We start from the raw sequence: 17320 nt of genomic DNA, 5'->3' as shown, positions 1-17320 counted from the left end.
CTATTGGATTTTATTATTATTATTATTATTTTGTGAGTGTAAGGAATCATTATTTGCAAAAGTAGCATACATTCAGTGGATGGCTATTTGAGATACTTAGGGCTGATGAGACTGAGCTGACAAAAACAGAACAAATTTGAAACTATTCTGGAAGCAAACCTTGGAAAACTGCGTGAATGAGAACTTGAAGAGAGGCAAGATACTAGGAACAGATCATGCTAAGAGTTGCAGGATTTTTCTCCTGTAGTTTTACAAGCATTCCTTGAATCTTTTTAAGTCTTTCCAAATTGGTAGGATCACAGTACCACAAAAGCTGTTTTCAGTATTTTCAGTGTGACTGGAGACAATTTCAGAATTTCTTAGGCCTATTCAAGTAGTTCAGTTCTAAAAACAGTCTTCTAAACTTCCACGTTACAGGTCTTCTCCAAATTAAACAGCCTGCCTAAGCTTTTATGAGAAATTAATTCATGAGTCGGGGAAGAATTACAGAGGTGTCATTTAGAAGGTTGACATAATTACAGTATTTGACATTTTCCCCATAGAGAACACAGGGTTTTCTTGTAACAGGCTGTAGAAACGCGGTTCAGTACTTTGAAAAATCAGACTGCTTATAACGACAAGTTTAAGAATGAACTCTTCAATTTTTTGATGTGTTTAAACACCTACTTTTACACCTACAGAATAGACCTTAGCAGAGTTTAAGCACCAAAGACTATGAAAGTGATCCAGAAAGTTTACCTGCTATCTGTGAAATTAACATTTGGTGTAGTGGGAACTGCAAAATTTCCTTGAAGTAGACTCCTCTGCATGTGTGTTGATGCTTCCCAGTGTGAAGAGCTAGACTTCTAAGCCCTGCTGTCATTCAGAGGCCTGGGCAAGGAAGCACATACTCTTCACCTAAGTCCTCAGCTGGCATATGCTGCTCAGCTAACAGAGAATGCTTAGCCCATGTGAACAGTGTTGAGTCCAGCTTCCCAGAAAAGGTTGCTTTTTTCAGAATATTCCTGAATGTGCCAGTGTTTTGCATAAAGCTTTGGAATTGGAGTACTCATAAGAGCAAGATCTGGCTCTTACTCCTTTATCCTTGGATTACATCTACTTTTTATTAAATTACACTTAATAACATGTATTATTTGCTTTATAAAATGCATAAACTGGCTTGTTACTGGGGACAAAAAATCTAGGCTTGTCTCCTTCAAAACACACTAACTTTATAACAAATCAAGCCTCTGGCTCAAGCTCGCTCTTTCTGTTTGCTTGTGCTTTCTACTGGCTTAATGGATCTTGCATTCTCTGTGGTGCAGCTTCAACCAGAGGACAGAGTGATCCAGACTATAAAGGAGCTCAGTAAAATGGGCCCAGTCTTAGGAGGCAGGAGATGTAAGTTAAAGACCTAGAATCCAGGTCTTTAGCCATCTTATTGTCTTGGTAGCTTCTGCTGGGCTCCTTCCAATTCATCAATGTCTTTCTTGCGCTGAAGTGCCCCAGACTGAACACACTAGTTGGGATTTGGTCTCACAAGTGGTGAACGGAAGGGAATAATCACTTCCCTCAGCCTGCTGCCTGCACTCTTGCCAATATGGCCCAATATGTGTTTCACCTTAGGTGCCACAAGGGCTCACCACTGCCTTGCTTTCAATTTACTGTTCACTGGGACCCTCTGGTCCTTTCCTGCAAAGCTTTTTTCCAGTCAGCTGTCCCCTAGCCTGTACTGCTGTCAGGGTTACTCTGTCCCAAAGACAGGAAACTTTTTATTTCTCTTCACTGAACTTTACAAGGTTCCTGTAAGCCCATTCCTGCAGGCTGTTGAGATCCTGCCAAATAGCAGTCCCCTCCAGCACATCAACTGAGTGTGCGTTGCAGTGTTTTCAGCTCTCCGTAGAGACCCAACTCTTTCCATATTCTGGCTCCTAAACGTTGTAATATTTGGCACCTAATTTTTTAGTTTGTTTTGTTTAAGTAGGAGGAGTCTAAATACAAATAGGAATCTAATTCTTACATACTTGATTGTGCAAATGCACTTGTGTTTCTAAATCTCTGTGGTGCTTGGATATTACTTCCTTGGGGAAAACAATTTCAACTGTCTTACTCTGAACACAGAAACCAGTTTGACTATACTTTCTAACGTCATGCTATTACAATCAATATATTAAAAATAAATATTTAATTTGTCAATGTAAGTATATAGATTACAAAAATTTACAACACAAACTAGATTGTTTTTAGCAGCTGGGATTTTGTGAAAGTACCAGATATTTAGTATTAGTTCACTGTATCTTTCCTTCAGCTTTCTCAGCGTCTGCTATTAGATGTCTCAGGGCTGCCTTGGGTATGTAATTTGTCTATACCTCTTTATACTTTCATATTGAGTATTAACTGACCAGTATAGATGTGTCTGTTTCCATTGACTTTTTGAATGAAATCTCAAGTAAAGCTGAAACAGTCCCATTTGTACTCTGATGTTCTTATAAATCTGACTGTTGGATGAAATAGCTGATAGAAAGTCTTTTCTGTCACTAATTTCCATCACTAGTTTCTATTGTGCCTCATTTACTATGGTGGCATTTTACAGCTGAAAGAAGCTGGTTTCACTCCTTCTTAGACGGGTGAATGAATGACGGATTGTCATTAGACAACATCTTACTGGCCTTGTAGTTGTGGATGTAATGGTCAAAGTCTTGTGTATATTCATTTTCCTGTAGATAATCCCTGCCATTTTTCCAATATCATCATTGTTTGAATCCCCTCTAGGAAACAAAATCAAACCCACCTTTGTAAAAAGTAACATACAATTACGGTGCTTTGCATACAGCATTAAATAAAAGTAACTTTTTTTTCCTGCATGCTGTCTTCCCCAGAGGATTACTCAGGGGAGGCTGGCAGATCAATAAGGTTATATTATCATCAAAAAGCAGACCAGATATATTTATTATATCTATAATTAAATCAGTTTTCAATATACAAAACTCTTAAAAAGGCTATTCTACATTGGCAATAATGCATTGTGATACTCAAAAGTTTTACCACTTATTTACTGTAGAAGATTAGGAAAGAGGTAATTGTAAAAAATGAATATTTTAAAATTGAATTAGTTTTAAGATGCTGATTGTTCTTTATTCTTCTGCAGGCAAAATGGCTGTATCCCTGTAGGACATATGGCATTAGCTTTTATACTGATGTTCAGACAGTGATTGGTTGATCCTTGCATTTACACTGTTAAAAGCTAGTTCTTTAGCACACTGAAAGATGCTACCTGAAGTAAAACTGCTTTCATATTTTTTTTCTACATAAGCGTGTAGCTTCACTGTGTTTCCTTTTTCACAATTTTGATAACTTTTCAGAGTATATTTTCAGAAAGATCCAAGATATTTATTTCTTTAAATAACCACACTGTTGCTACTATATTAGTTACAGTAACAGTATTCTTAATGCACAGAAATGAAGCAAGTGTGTATGTAAAATTATGACAAAGTGTACTTTTGGCATACCAAAATATGATTATATCAGTAAGAGCTAGAAGTAAATGTTTTATCATTTTCAGCAGAGTATTTCTATTTAAATTTTCCAGTATTTACATTACTACTCTAGTAATATGAGCCAAAATTGTACTGAACATTTCTGCTAAATACTAGTGTACCTCAAGAAATTTATTCTGTAAAAGAATTAATGAGGATATGATGCAAATAAAAACATGGGAGAAAAGATGGTCAAAAAAAGGGTGTTTTTGTGAAGGTTCAGTGGCAGTTCTGAGCAAATGGACTTTTAAAGAATTATTTGAAATTCCTGAATTCAATATCCTGAATGTATATTTATGCACACTAAAAAAAAAAATAAAAAATCAGAAGACCTCAAGAATATAGGTCTGTCATATTAAAAAGCTACCACATCAAAAGACAGAGTTCTTTTCCTCTTCTGTTTCACTTGTGGTTGAGGGAAGAGTAGCAAGAGATGTTAGGAGACAGCATAAGAGTACCTCTGCGACAAGGGACTCCACCTCTGACTTTGAGTCTTGGTGAACTGGGCAGGGCCAAGAGAGGACTCTGTGGGACAAGCTGGTGACTGAGAAGATGTAAATGAGGTACACTTGCAAGCTGGGAATGTATTTGAAGTGAAATGGGATGTGACGACATATATTTGCCGTGTTGGTCAACCATTATTTGTTCATTTTGATAGTTTTTTCATTTATGTTGTAAGCTGCTCTATTTTAGGGCTGTCATTAATATGCATCTGGAGGAACTGGTGAAATCAATCTTAGGAACTTTAAAGCTAGTATGAAGAAAAATAATGACTACTAGGGCATTTGTTACTTGTAAGGACCTTTCTAAAAGGTAAACAGAACAGTAGCTTTCCCCCAATTTAATAATTGCATATACTCATGAACATTAGCTGCTTGTACATGGACAAGTTCATATCCATAAATAATGGTGCTGGAAATCAGCTCTCTGCATGCAAATGTGACTAAAAAAATGTATTACCATTACAGCCCCAGTCTCCAAAGGGGAGATTTCACCTCAGGAAAGTAATATTGAATGTCTTCCAGGGGAACCTAAAATTGATAAATAAGAAAAAAGTCTTTTAAATGTATGCCAGCATTTTCAGTGTTAGCTTGCTGGATTGTCATATTCAGTGCTTTTTCAGATCTTAGCTTTTTCTGTGCTGGGGTGTATGTTCATTTTGTGTGTGCAGTTAGTGCCACTGCACATGGAAACTGGCATGTAAACGGCACTTTCTTTGCATTCAGGTGGTCATTTACACATCTAACTTACAGTACTTGTTTGCAGAACTCTAGTGCCACAGACAGATATGGCTTAATGTATTACTGTGAACCTCTAATGTTTGGATTAATTCAGGTAGTCTGAAGACATACTCTTTGCTGTAATGGTCTCCTTCTGCTTTCCATCCATCACACCTGCAGATTTAGCTTTCCTATTATTTCTTACTTAATTTAGAATGGGAAATTTGATATGGTTAGTTTTACAAAGATATTAATAGTTTTTCATTATGTTTTTCATGAAAAATTGTGTCAGCAGGCACTAGCAGGTCCAAAAGGAATGTGAGGATCTTTACTCTGCTGTTAATATAGCTGTCAAGCGGTTTTTGAATTGATTCAGATAGTAGAGTATTTGCAACCGAGTGTGAAGGTCACTGGGTCAAAGGAAGTGTATCAGCTGGGAATTGTATTTGAATATAGGAGCAAGTCAGTTGATATTTTGTGTGTATTCTCATGGCTTTTGTTTCTTCGAGTGGTTCTTCTGCAGCCATGTATATGCCATTCAGAGACCTTTATGGTAATTTGATATTTTGTACTTAATATCCTAGTAGAATACACACATAAAGTTCATGTTATCAGAAGGAACAGATATTGCTAATGCCTGGAAAATGTAATATTCTATGTATGTTTTCAGACCTTTTTTTTTCAATTAGGATATGTCTGCTTGTACAAAAAGGTTAATTTCTTTCTTGCAAAGTGTATGCAGATGAGAAAAGAGCAGTCTGATGTTATTGTAAATTCATGAACTATATCTACATAAAAAGTTCATCATCTTATTTTCCTGCTCTTGAAAGGGAACAGCTAGAAATGACAGGACATATTGAAATGAAGTCTCAGAGTTTCACACATGCCTAACAATGTTAAATCACTTTGTTTTCTCCTAGGATTTTAAGACAGTGCTGTCTTTCCCCCAGTACCCAGGGGAGTTTCTGCACCCTGTGGTATACGCATGTACAGCAGTTATGTTGTTGTGCCTCTTTGCTTCCATTATCACCTACATTGTCCATCACAGGTAAGAATTCCATTTTAAGCACTTGTGTTAAATGGTCAGAATTTTGCTGACAAACTTTATTTTTTGTAACGTCACTGAAAAGATTAATTAAAATTATCTGAATTACTGTTGGATACTAGTATCAGCAATGGGATTTACACCAGAGAAATATATTAAAAAAACGACCTTTCTAAAGCTGTTCCCAAGCTGTATCTTTCCTTAGACTTATGTCTAAATAGTCCACACGCTGCTGCTAAGATTTTTAACTTCACAATTCAATATAAAACCAGGAGCACTATCAAATTGCTTTCTGGCACATTCCAGTTGAGCAGCACTTTGGACAGCTCCACTGGTGTATTGGCTCCTAAGACCAGGTTTGGTTGAAAGACTGGTAACTATCATTGGGGAAAAGAAACTTTCTTTGACTTCTAAATCTTCTTGGTTTTATAAAACTTGTCTTTTCCTTTATATGAAAGATTTATATAAATGCCATCTTAACTACATACTTCTGTTAAAGACCATTAGCAATTTAAAATGGTAGGAATGTATTGTACTGTAGAAGCTGCTAAATATTAATTAAGTGAACTTAATGCAATGACTTCTGATCTTCAGCTTCCATTTAATCCTTTAGAGATGTCTTGTAAAGTTCTGCATATCTGAATCTATGCAATAAGCCTTTTGCTTTTATTACACTACTTTAAATGCTTGAGTTGATGAGGGAAACCTTAAGTCAGTAGACCTTTGTCAATAGACTACAATTTTTACCATTGATTGTACCTTTGTACCATTTATTTCAGTGCTGTATGCATCAGACTCTGTCCTATAGGTAGATTGCTAAGTAGCTATTCAAGAATCAGAGAATTTAATTCTATCATACTAAGCATTTTTTCCAAATTGTAATTTTCATAATAAATATGTTGGGTTTTAATTTTAAAATGTGATTTTTCAACAGCACAATCCGAATAAGTAGAAAAGGATGGCACATGCTTCTCAACTTTTGTTTCCATACTGCTCTTACGTTTGCTGTTTTTGCTGGTGGAATCAATCGCATTAAATATCCAATTATATGTCAGGCTGTAAGTATCTGCCTTGGTAATTGTTACTAGTAGAATGAAAACCTGAAACTGTGTCTTTTATCATAATATTGATAGTTCTCTTTCTTTTCATTGATTGTTCCTGGATCTTAAGTTCTTCAGGATAAGTCATCTGAGTTTCTGTGAGAGGCTGACTAAATCACTAGCTTCTCTGCAGCTCAGATTTCCTTAGTTTAAAAAAATCCCTGGAAATCATAATATTTCTCTGTTCTACAAGATAGTTGAAAACTACGATTCCCAAATACTTGTGTCCTTTCTGATCTTCGAATTGAATGTGTGGAACTAAAATTACTGCTGCACTTCTGTAATACATATACCATTTGCCTGAGGGTGGCCCTGGCTTCACTGGGTGATTCCTAAATGTACACTTGGGCAGCGTAATGTTTATAGTATGATTGTGTCTTGTAATTACAACTCAAGCAAAGGAGACACAGCAGACCAGTACCCTTGTGATTTTTGGACCCCTGTTTGCACTGCTGGACTATTTCACATCTCTTGCTTCATCCTTTCTGGGGATGTAGTGCTGTGAGATGCACAGAGAGGGCATGGCTTCAGCTGCTCTGAATATAGAGGCTGTGTCTGTACAATGTTAAAGAGAGCCATTTCAGTCATCTTCTGTAATGCCTGATGAGGTCATGTTGCAATTTGTCTTAAATATTTCTTCCTCTTGGATTTTATAGAAGCACTCCAGATCTCATGGATGTCCTAGGTATTTACCTGTAGTAAAGCACTTTATTAAGCCAACATTCTCCCAGATACTTTGCCTGTCACTAATCTGGTTCTTCTGGTTGACTTGAACGGGTGTAAAGAGCAAGAGTTGCCAGCCAGCAGCAGAGTCATTGCAAAACTTGCATAACTAGTGTAAGAGTTATCATTCTAATTTTCAGTGAAATGCTTTGGAATCTTTTTGTGTATACTTGTGCATGACTTTCAATAAACAGCCCATGTAGGTGTGTAAGCACCTCTAATGCCCTACATGCAAAGTCTACCTATGCATATTACATGGTATTCCTTTAAATGACACAGGTTCCACTAGATTATTCTAAGCTAAATATCTCCCAATATCTAGTGTATTGCATCATAATAAATTTGTGAGTTCTAGAAAATTGAAATATAACTTACCATTGTCTTTACCTGCACTTTGCGAGTGAGGGTAGCAGATTAGTTTGTAGGGCTATGCAATTACATGGTCACAAATGACCATCTGTTGTTCAATCATTATCTGGTTATTTACTTTGCAGATTGCGTGGTAACAATGCAGTATTAACAGTGATAATGAAAAAATGATTGAGATAAATGAGTTATTAATAATCTCTTATGAGTAACACATGAACTACAGGGGTATCTGCATAAAATGCATTATCAGTGACAGCTGTTTCTTGCTATGGTATAGGGCCAGACCCTGAGCTGCTGGGAAATATACGCACTTAGGGAAACTGAATGGACCCATTCACATATGCATTCTAATCAATTTTGTAAGGTTTTTTATTTACCTGACAGCTTGCTACATCAACAAAAAATAGCAGCAGCATTTAAAGCATAGGCAAGATATAGGACACGCAATACACACACAGTCCTTTGGTTCCTGGTAGATATTGTCTTATGCAATTAAGTAGGGCTAATGGATCCAACGGTCCAAACAATCTAAGACAAGGCTCCTATAGCTGGTAACAGACAGAAAAACTGTTCACTCCCAGAACATTATACCCCACCACAGCCCCTTTCTTGCCTGCTGACAGCAACATTTTTCAAAATCTTGTGAGTCCCAGTGCCTGTCTCCTCCTGTGATAACCCTGAGTGGTTACTCTATCAATTAATAGTCAGCGTGCCAAAGCTAGGAGGTAGTGAGGTCAGACCTAGTAATGGTTTCCCGAGAAGCTCACATATTTTAATGTTTCCCTTAGCTTGTGTAAGCAGTGGTGGGGTGGACAGCACTCCTCCTGAGTATATAATACAACAATTCTTTAAATTACCCAGCCTACCAAAAGCTATATTTATATGGTTATTTTGGGCTTGTGTGTCCACTAAATGTAATTTTTGTCTCTTTCTCTTTTTTCTCCCCCCCACCCCCCCCACCCCCCCCACTCCAGTTCTAGGGGAAAAATGATGTTAGGGTTTAAAAATATATTTGTGAAAATACTACTGCTTCAAGCAGCACTAAAATATTAGTTATACTCCATGTGTAACACCATCAGTGTTGCAATAGCACAGGCATCTTTCCATCTGCTACAATCCAAAACACAGTTTCACCCTGCTGCAATGTAATTTACACTTTTTGTTTCCTGAGTGCAGGGGAGATTTCAAGTGCAAGCATTTTCTGTCCTAATCACTGAAATGTGGTGTCAAAGCCAGTGAACTTCCACCTTTCTTACTGCAATTATCCCTAAAACTTCCACACAAATTTCACTGCAACATCCTTACCCAAGGGAAATAATAGACTGAGTTAATTTTTATCCTTCATAATTAACCAAGAAAGGTGGTTCTAAAGTAACTCATTTGGATCACCTTCTCCCTCTAAATGAGCTGTCCCAGGCTAATTTTAAGCAGCAAGAAGTAATGCTATGGAAATGGACCCATTTTTCTATTATAGATAGCTGGAAGAACTTTCATGTGCCCTTGAAGGCAAAATAATTACAAAAAAAAAAAAAAGTGTTTTAAGAGATGGTAAGATATTTATTTTTATCTGGAATCTAAAAATCTAAAATTCCCTTTTAAACCTGCTTACCTGTTTCAGAGAGTATTTTGTATAGACAGTCTCACTTGTGTATTCTATGCAGTCTTTATGATTTATAGAGAGAACTGATGTTAGAGTGCTGGTCTGGAAGACTGGATTTCTTCACAGATTTCCTGTGTGAATGAGGTTATATCTGCAGACTGTTTAGATTACCCACAAATCTGATTCTGGGTGTCACTAAATGCCGACTATTGTTGTAGAATTCAGAGTCTTGAGTTTATGGAAAAATCCTTTATGCAAGGCAAATGTTGTGTTAGGAATGGCAGAATGGCCTCAATCAGAGCCAGTGTCATATGTCATATGAGTGTCATATGTGAAGGTGCTTGTGAATTCCTTTCTATAGGGCGGTAAATCTTCAGCAAGAAAGGTGAAGCCCATTCCATACTAACCAGTAGCCTAGAAGTCAGAGTACTATTCTTGGAAGTCCAGAATTTGGTTTTGAATCCTGTTAAATTAAGGAGGTCCTAGAACTATGCACCACATAGTTGGGTGGAAGTGGTAGATAGAAAAACTATAGAAGGAGGGAGGAAAGAGCAGTTCTTTCAACTCTAGCTTTTTTTTTTTTTTTTTTAAAGAATGGGTGTAAAGTTAAGTGCTGTGACCAAGTTTGCCAGTTAGGGTGTCTGAAGTGACAAATGCTATTCAAGAGTCCTTGAGTGGTCTTTGCTGAGAAAGGTGCTGCACTGTTCAGCTCTGCTGAGGCAGGAACAGGTTGTCATAGGCACAAGCAAGACTTCAGGTGGCTGGAAACTTTTACTAGCAGCAACCTGAGGCGGCTAAAGACTTTGCACGCTATGGAGTTAGATGTGCATGCCAAACCAGCCCTTCCTAGTCTCAGGTACCTGATCTGTGGATCTGAACTTCTTGCTCTAAATTTTCTACTTGTGAAGGGAGCACGGGGTTGTTCTAAGGCTAAGTGTTTTAAGATCATGAAATATTCACATCTAGTGGTGTTACAGACTGCAGAGAAATTCCTGAATCCCTTCATCTCACTGAAAAAAAAATCACTTTCAGGGCAGGATTAGTAGTTTAATCGGGATGTCATATATATCCATATCCTTCTTTAAGTAGAACTGGCTGAAGAAGGACAGTCTTATCTGAAATATGATTACAACTGAAGAAAAAGAAATGAAATTAAACTATGGGAAAACAAAGAATTTGTGTTCAAGTTAAAGCTGATCAAGAGAGTTTTTTGTGACAAAATGCTTTGCATAAATGTGCATTCTGGTCTGGAACTTAAGTTACCTCTAAAGTACTGAAATGTATTGAAGGAACATATACAGACAGCATCTTCTTACTGTAGAAAAGTGTAATTTTCTGTTCAGTAGGCTGGTGCTTATTCCCAAAGATAAGAGTTCTAAGAACACAGGACATGGAAAAAACGAGTCCAAGAAAACGGGAAAATTTTCACCATATAACTGTGGTTATTAAACAGCTTTAGGTGCAATGCTGTCTTCAATGCATACATCCTGACAGTTCTTTCTGTACCATTTAGCCTGCCAGTGGAAAACCTTCTTATGAATAAAGGTCATCACTAATATATTCAATTATAATCCTTTGTTCTGTGTGGAAAACTTGACCCTTCCCACACATTTTATGTGAAATTCAAAAGTTCTAGTGATTATAGTTTTAAGTGAACACTTGGGTATTTAATTTGTATCTATTAACTGTCCTCTTAGGCTTTACGGAGGCACAAATCCAGTAACAAGATATACATAGATAAATTTGTACCCTGGACCTTTAGTGCATAAACCTAAGGTTTACATTTACTAACAAAATTGAGAGTTTACTGAACAAAACTATCTTTGTCCTGTTCCCCTTTCTGTTAAGCCTTGTCTTGCCCTTCCAAGTCACGAGCTGGTATCTCATGTGTTTCTAGCATAGGGCTCAGATGTCTTCCTAGCTTAAGAGAGCTAGAAAGAGGTGATCCCACTGAAGGAGACACAAGAGCATGCAGCCACAGCTCCTATGTGCAACAGTGAGGAAAATGCATCTCCGTGGCGTGACTTTCAGTGTGGAGATAGGGGGGAGGAAGAGGCAGAGAGTAAAGTCCACCACTCTGAAACACTGAATTTTCAAGATGAGGTGACAGGCATTTTTTTACTAATTATTATTAGTAGATGAATAACAGCAAAAATTCTAGTCCAGAAAGTAAATTTAGTGATAGGAAGTGAGAAATAAAATCATCACTACACAGAGAAAAGGGTAACCCTTTCCTTTGGAAATTAGTATAACAGCTCAGTGCACCCTTCCAAATTCCACGGTTTTGTTGTGTCATGTATGTTTTATCTCAATTGTCACCATTGTCCTTCAAATCTGTCAGTCATAAGGATGTCCTGTATCATGAGGATATATCCTCTTTTCCTTTAAGCACGAAATGCAAATTTATTTTATTTTTTTTAAGAGAAAGAGACATATTATTAAAGAGTCAGTACAGAAGATGGTAACATTTCTGTCTCTTGCCTGTGTTTGTTCAATTTGTCCATACATCAGAAGGAACTAAGTTGCTGAAATATGAGCACACTGTGAAGTAATGTGACTAAGGTGTAGCACAACAATGTTTTCAGTTCAGTCGTGTCCTTGAAAGTTCAATAAAATTGTTTTATTGTACTATTTTTAGGAATCTTGTTCACTTAAGTGGGTGATCATTTCTGTATATAGGGCTGTATATGTTGTCAAAATTTCACATGCATGTGCCTTCTCCCATAGAATTCATCCCTGCTGTTCATATTCTTATGGATTCTTTGGCATACTTGGGCAGGATAATGACAGAATATATAGTAGCACTGCTCTGCTGAAATGAGAAGGAGGTGTAGAAACCAAAGCTCTAGAATTTTTCCAGTTCTTTCTCATGGCTCCCACCTCCTTTTTCTCCCCCTTTCTCCTCTCCCTCCTGACTTATTCCTTCACTCCGACCTCTAGCTCATAGTCATATTCACTGCGTCCCTACAGAAAATGCTGCAAGCTGCATATGAACGAAGTCCAGACAGCACTAGCCACTGAACTGGCAACATCTGCCAGCTGATGATACAAACTTGTCTCATTCTCTTATTTCTGCTTCTTTTACCTCGAGCAACAACAGCTATGAAGGCTTTATACTCCCTTGTCTAATGTGTCAGACAAGTCCCAGAGAAAATTACAAAGGGTTTTCTGTAGATGATATTTGCTGCTATCTTCAAGTTTTGTGCTATTTTACTAAATGTAAACAAAATTAATGGAACGTTTTTTCTTCACCCATCAATTATTTTGTTTTAAGTTGAGCAAAAATGAACACTGGTTCAAATAAATCGTTATAATAGATTTGTGTTAGCTTTATTCAGCAGTTCTCTGTATTCCTTAAACATTTATGTGCTTTCCAATTATAGCAATATTTTACTTGTCACTGCAAAATGTCAGGTTATTGCTTCAAAGGTAACCTCATTTTATATAATCAGATGGAGACTTGGCTGGTGTAATAAAGCATTGGAGATTGGATAAAATTCCAATTACTGTTTCCATAGTAATGAATAACAATTACTAACATAACAAAAATGTTAGTATTTTAGAGGTGTTTGCACTTTATTTTACATGCAATGATAAACACACCAGGTTTTTGGAGACAAAATATAACAACACTATTGAGAGTTTGTATTTGCCTTTAAGGGAGGATGCCTAGACCTGTCACTTTAATTTTAAAAATTGTATGGCCAAGTTTATAAGTTCCTTGAAATATGTCTGAAAATAATCTGGGTTTAGGCAAATAGTACTGATCCCATTACAAGAAGTCAACCTTGGCTCTATACAGCTGAGGGAACTGGATATTCAGGGATATTCCTGAAAAATGAAAGGAAATAGTAGCGTAATAGCAAGTAAAATTTTGACCTCTCATTAATTTTTAAACTGCATTGTCATGATAAACTAACACAGCTTGCAGCACAAACTTAAGTTTTACATCACTTTAAATCCAGGTGTAAATAGTTGTCATTAATCAGGTTCTTGGAAAATTAATATCTTTACAGTCTTAGTTTCATAACGTATCATCTGGTATCACAGATATTATCTATGATTCTAGGAAACAACAGATTTAATCTGCTTTTTAAAAAATGTTTTCCCTGGTTAGAAATAACCAGAGAGAAAGTAAAAATGGATGCACTTACAAATTCAGTTTAAAAAGATCAGTTTTCTTGTACGCTTGTGCAGTAAGATTTTTCTAAAAGTCTTGTTTTACTGATCCATTTACTGATGTGTTTAATGTCCACTCTTTTCTAGGTTGGCATAGTACTACATTATTCTACACTCTCTACTATGCTATGGATTGGAGTAACTGCCAGGAATATTTATAAGCAAGTCACAAAAAAACCTCAGCCATGCCAAAACAGTGACCAACCTTCTTATCCAAAGCAACCACTACTCAGGTATGGAATATTAGTTATGCTTTTTTTTTTTCTTCTAATGTATTCCTAAAGCATACAAATTTTAAACAATTTCACACTTCCATTTCTGTATTCTTTACCTTTTACAGTCAGTAAATAGGATCCATAAAGAATTGAGTCAGGGGTATATAAAAATCTGCATATTTATTGTATGCTAATAGTAAACTCTACTCATGAGATGGCAATATGCAGAAATGGTATTGGCTACGTTCAGATACCTTTATCTGAACAGGAACAATTCCAATGTTTCTGTTGGTTTCTTTTGGAGGAAAAAACCCTGGCTTGCTTCCGGGTTAAGGCATTATTTAATCATCAGAAACTACGCTATAATGACTCTCCCTTTACCCTTATCTGTTCTGCTGTAAATCTTGCCCACACTTGTATTGATTGCCTAGCAACCTGATAGCAACCTTCCTCATTCCACATCAGAGATCTAATGCTATTACAGGAGCGACTGAAAGTCTGGACTCCCTATCAGCTTTCTAGATGGAGCAGACTAACGTACGTGTCTCTGAGAGCATGGCAGGTGTAATGCAGTAAGAATTTTAACTAGGTGCCAATGAGATGCTGAAACTTCAAACCAAGTAGTCGGTCTGCACGGGGTGAGGGGGGAAAGCAACTTGACCATAAACTAAGATTTCCAACCAAAGGCTGGATGAGTGAGAAGATGGATTCATCTTTCTTGAATTTAGCTATCAAAAAGTTAAATGTTAGCCAATGTTATCTAGTGTCCCTGTATAGATTTTGGAGGGAGACTGAGAGAGAGAAAAAATCCCAGAGAACGATTCTTCCCATGTGTCTTGGATGTTTCTCTGAGGACAGGAAGAGTTGTCTTATGGAGGTTGCCTCTCTTTCCCTACGGCCCATGGAAAAACCTGAATAGTCAATTGAGGTAAAGACCTTAGTCTTATAGTGAGGGGCAGGAAGTATGAATTCTACTTTTCATGGCTTTGCTGTGAAAAATCCAGATTGGTGTATTCCTTTAGACAGACTTAGCTTATTTTATTTTGAACACAGAATGTTTATTGAGTAGCACTTACAGATGGCTCTGTGAGGTTATCACAACTTGTTAAAAGTCCATAGGAAGATGAATTGTATTTTGCTGTCTGATTCTGCTGAGTGAAATCTTTATTAATTTGATTAATTTTCTTCTTTTTAAAACATTTTTTCTAGAGATGAAATTGACTAAATTTAACATAAAATTTGTATAGTGAAAGGATGGCCCATATTGAACATTAGCTTTGTTAGGTGTAAGCAAGAGGATATACTTTCACTGCCAGTGCCTGACTTTGCAATCCATGGTTTACTGTACCATTCTTCAGAGATGATAGTTTTACTCTTTGGCTACTAGTTCATGGCAAGATAAATAACTGACAATTTTCAAATGCTCCAGTATGGCTATTAAGGTAGAAAATTGTTACAGGGTACATAGACCCAGTATAGTGTATGTTCCTCAAATTCAAATCTTGTTTGAGTCGGAAAACAACAGAAAATCAGGTTACAGAGAAGATTAATTGGAATCTTCATTGTACTTGACATGCTGAGGTTCTCAGATAGTGAAAAAAAACCCAATAGATATTTTAGGTTTAGTAATAGAAATTATAAACCTTTTAGCTGTAAGAAAACATGGGTATAATTGTTTAATAGCTAAGTAAAATTATTCTGTTATATCTCTCACTCAGGGTACCGTATGTCCTAGAGACACAGACACTGAAATGTCTAATATGACTCATAATGGTTAGTACTAGATTCAAAGTAGTAAGGATCAATTTCATTTCATGTAGAAAATGGGCATAGTATACGGAAAATTAAAAATTGCTTTAAGCAAGAAAATGCCAAACTCATAATTAGTAATTGTTGTTCTTTTGGAATGATAACGATCACTTTTATGGGCATCTTAACTTTCATGGCTTTAATAAAATTAAAATCAGAAATTTTCTGTATCATAATATTTCCATAAAATCCATTTAAGATTATTATATTTCAGTGTAGTCATTTGATACCAGTAAATAGCTAAACAATATAAAATTTGTTCAAATGGAGATTGAGCTATGCTTTTTTTTTCATATGGCAGGACCATCGGTGCTAGGAAGCATTTAACAGGGTCTGCAAGACATTTTTAAGCAAGAGGTAGTTTTTCAGTAAGCCCTGCCTGTATACCTAGTTTTCTTGAACACAAATATATGAATGTGTTTGGCAAGAACTGTATGCTTTGGTGTTCTCTTTCAGTCTTTTCTGGTAATGGATGTATATGATAGACTGGGTTTCCAGTTCACATATGAGGAGTTTTCTATTCCTTGTATATGCACTTGCTGTATGAGGCATAAGAATATCTTTTCTGAGTCAGTGAGTGGGGACTACTGCCAAAAATCAATACATAAATCTGTAACATAGAATTTACCACTTTTTAAGGAGCTTGAACCACTCTGAAAAGTAGCTGAAATAGTGAAAATAACTACCAAAATATCTCAAAGGAACCCTTACCTGTTAGTAGGAGAAGACGTTTGCTTGTAACAGTTGCTTCAGTTTCTCTGCCTGCTATTTGTGTATTCATTTGCAGAAGTGAGACACATGAGGTACACTTGATCTTTTACTCCTAGTTTTCTTTGAACTGTGGCAAGATTTTGGATCCTGTTATGTAAAATTGTGGTTCTGTCTTAGTTTTCTGTGTTCTAGATACAGTGATCAAACTTGCTATCTTTTTGCAGTGTAATTTTACTGAAACTTGTTTTTCATAGCAATCTGATTTCGAATAGTGCCTCTTTTTATAAATTAATCACGTCATATAATAATTTATATAGTTATATGTTATGTACTATATATTTTATACATTATATATATTATCTGTTAATTATAGAGTTAAAGCTGTCAGGGCCTATCACTCTGATGACTGGAACCAACTGTAACAATTCCTGCATTTTTTACTAAATGTGCCTAGATGCTAAGGAGGTGGATTAAATTAATGCATCATTGAGTTTTATGTATTGAAATGCTGAACCCTAGCACTTCAACAGATAATTAAATGACTTCCTGTAAAATACACTTCCTGGCATTAATAGTAATAAATAATTCTATCCATTCATCCTCTGTGGACATTTGTTACACCTGGCAGAGTTTGGCCTCTGAATCATCTGAAGTCACATTTTGCCAGCAAAGACAAAGGGGCGTGCAAGATTCAGCTATTACGTGCAATGCACAAAACTTCTCATCAGCTCAAGCTGAGGCACAGATAGTATTAGGTTTTGTACCTGATACGTGCATGCATTTTTCATGTGATGTTCTGTGCACAGATCAGACAGTGCACAGTACTGACCAAGC

At 36.5% G+C, this 17320-nt stretch overlaps 1 protein-coding gene across 3 annotated transcripts in view; it reads left to right on the top strand.

Moving 5' to 3' along the window:
- The window catches only part of ADGRA1 (adhesion G protein-coupled receptor A1), a 277279-nt gene that overhangs the window by 228234 nt on the left and 31725 nt on the right, over positions 1-17320 (top strand). For all 3 annotated transcript variants that reach the window (XM_055813568.1, XM_027788935.2, XM_013300462.3), the window contains 3 exons: positions 5656-5783; positions 6715-6838; positions 13839-13984. In XM_055813568.1, the coding sequence (XP_055669543.1) occupies positions 5656-5783; positions 6715-6838; positions 13839-13984 (398 nt within the window). The remainder of the gene's footprint in view (positions 1-5655; positions 5784-6714; positions 6839-13838; positions 13985-17320) is intronic.

Source organism: Falco peregrinus, chromosome 1 (genome assembly GCF_023634155.1).
Source record: "Falco peregrinus isolate bFalPer1 chromosome 1, bFalPer1.pri, whole genome shotgun sequence".
Classification (NCBI taxonomy): Eukaryota; Metazoa; Chordata; class Aves; order Falconiformes; family Falconidae; genus Falco; species Falco peregrinus.
The sequence above is the reverse complement of the archived record's forward strand: the minus strand, read 5'-3'. Positions and strand labels throughout refer to the sequence as shown.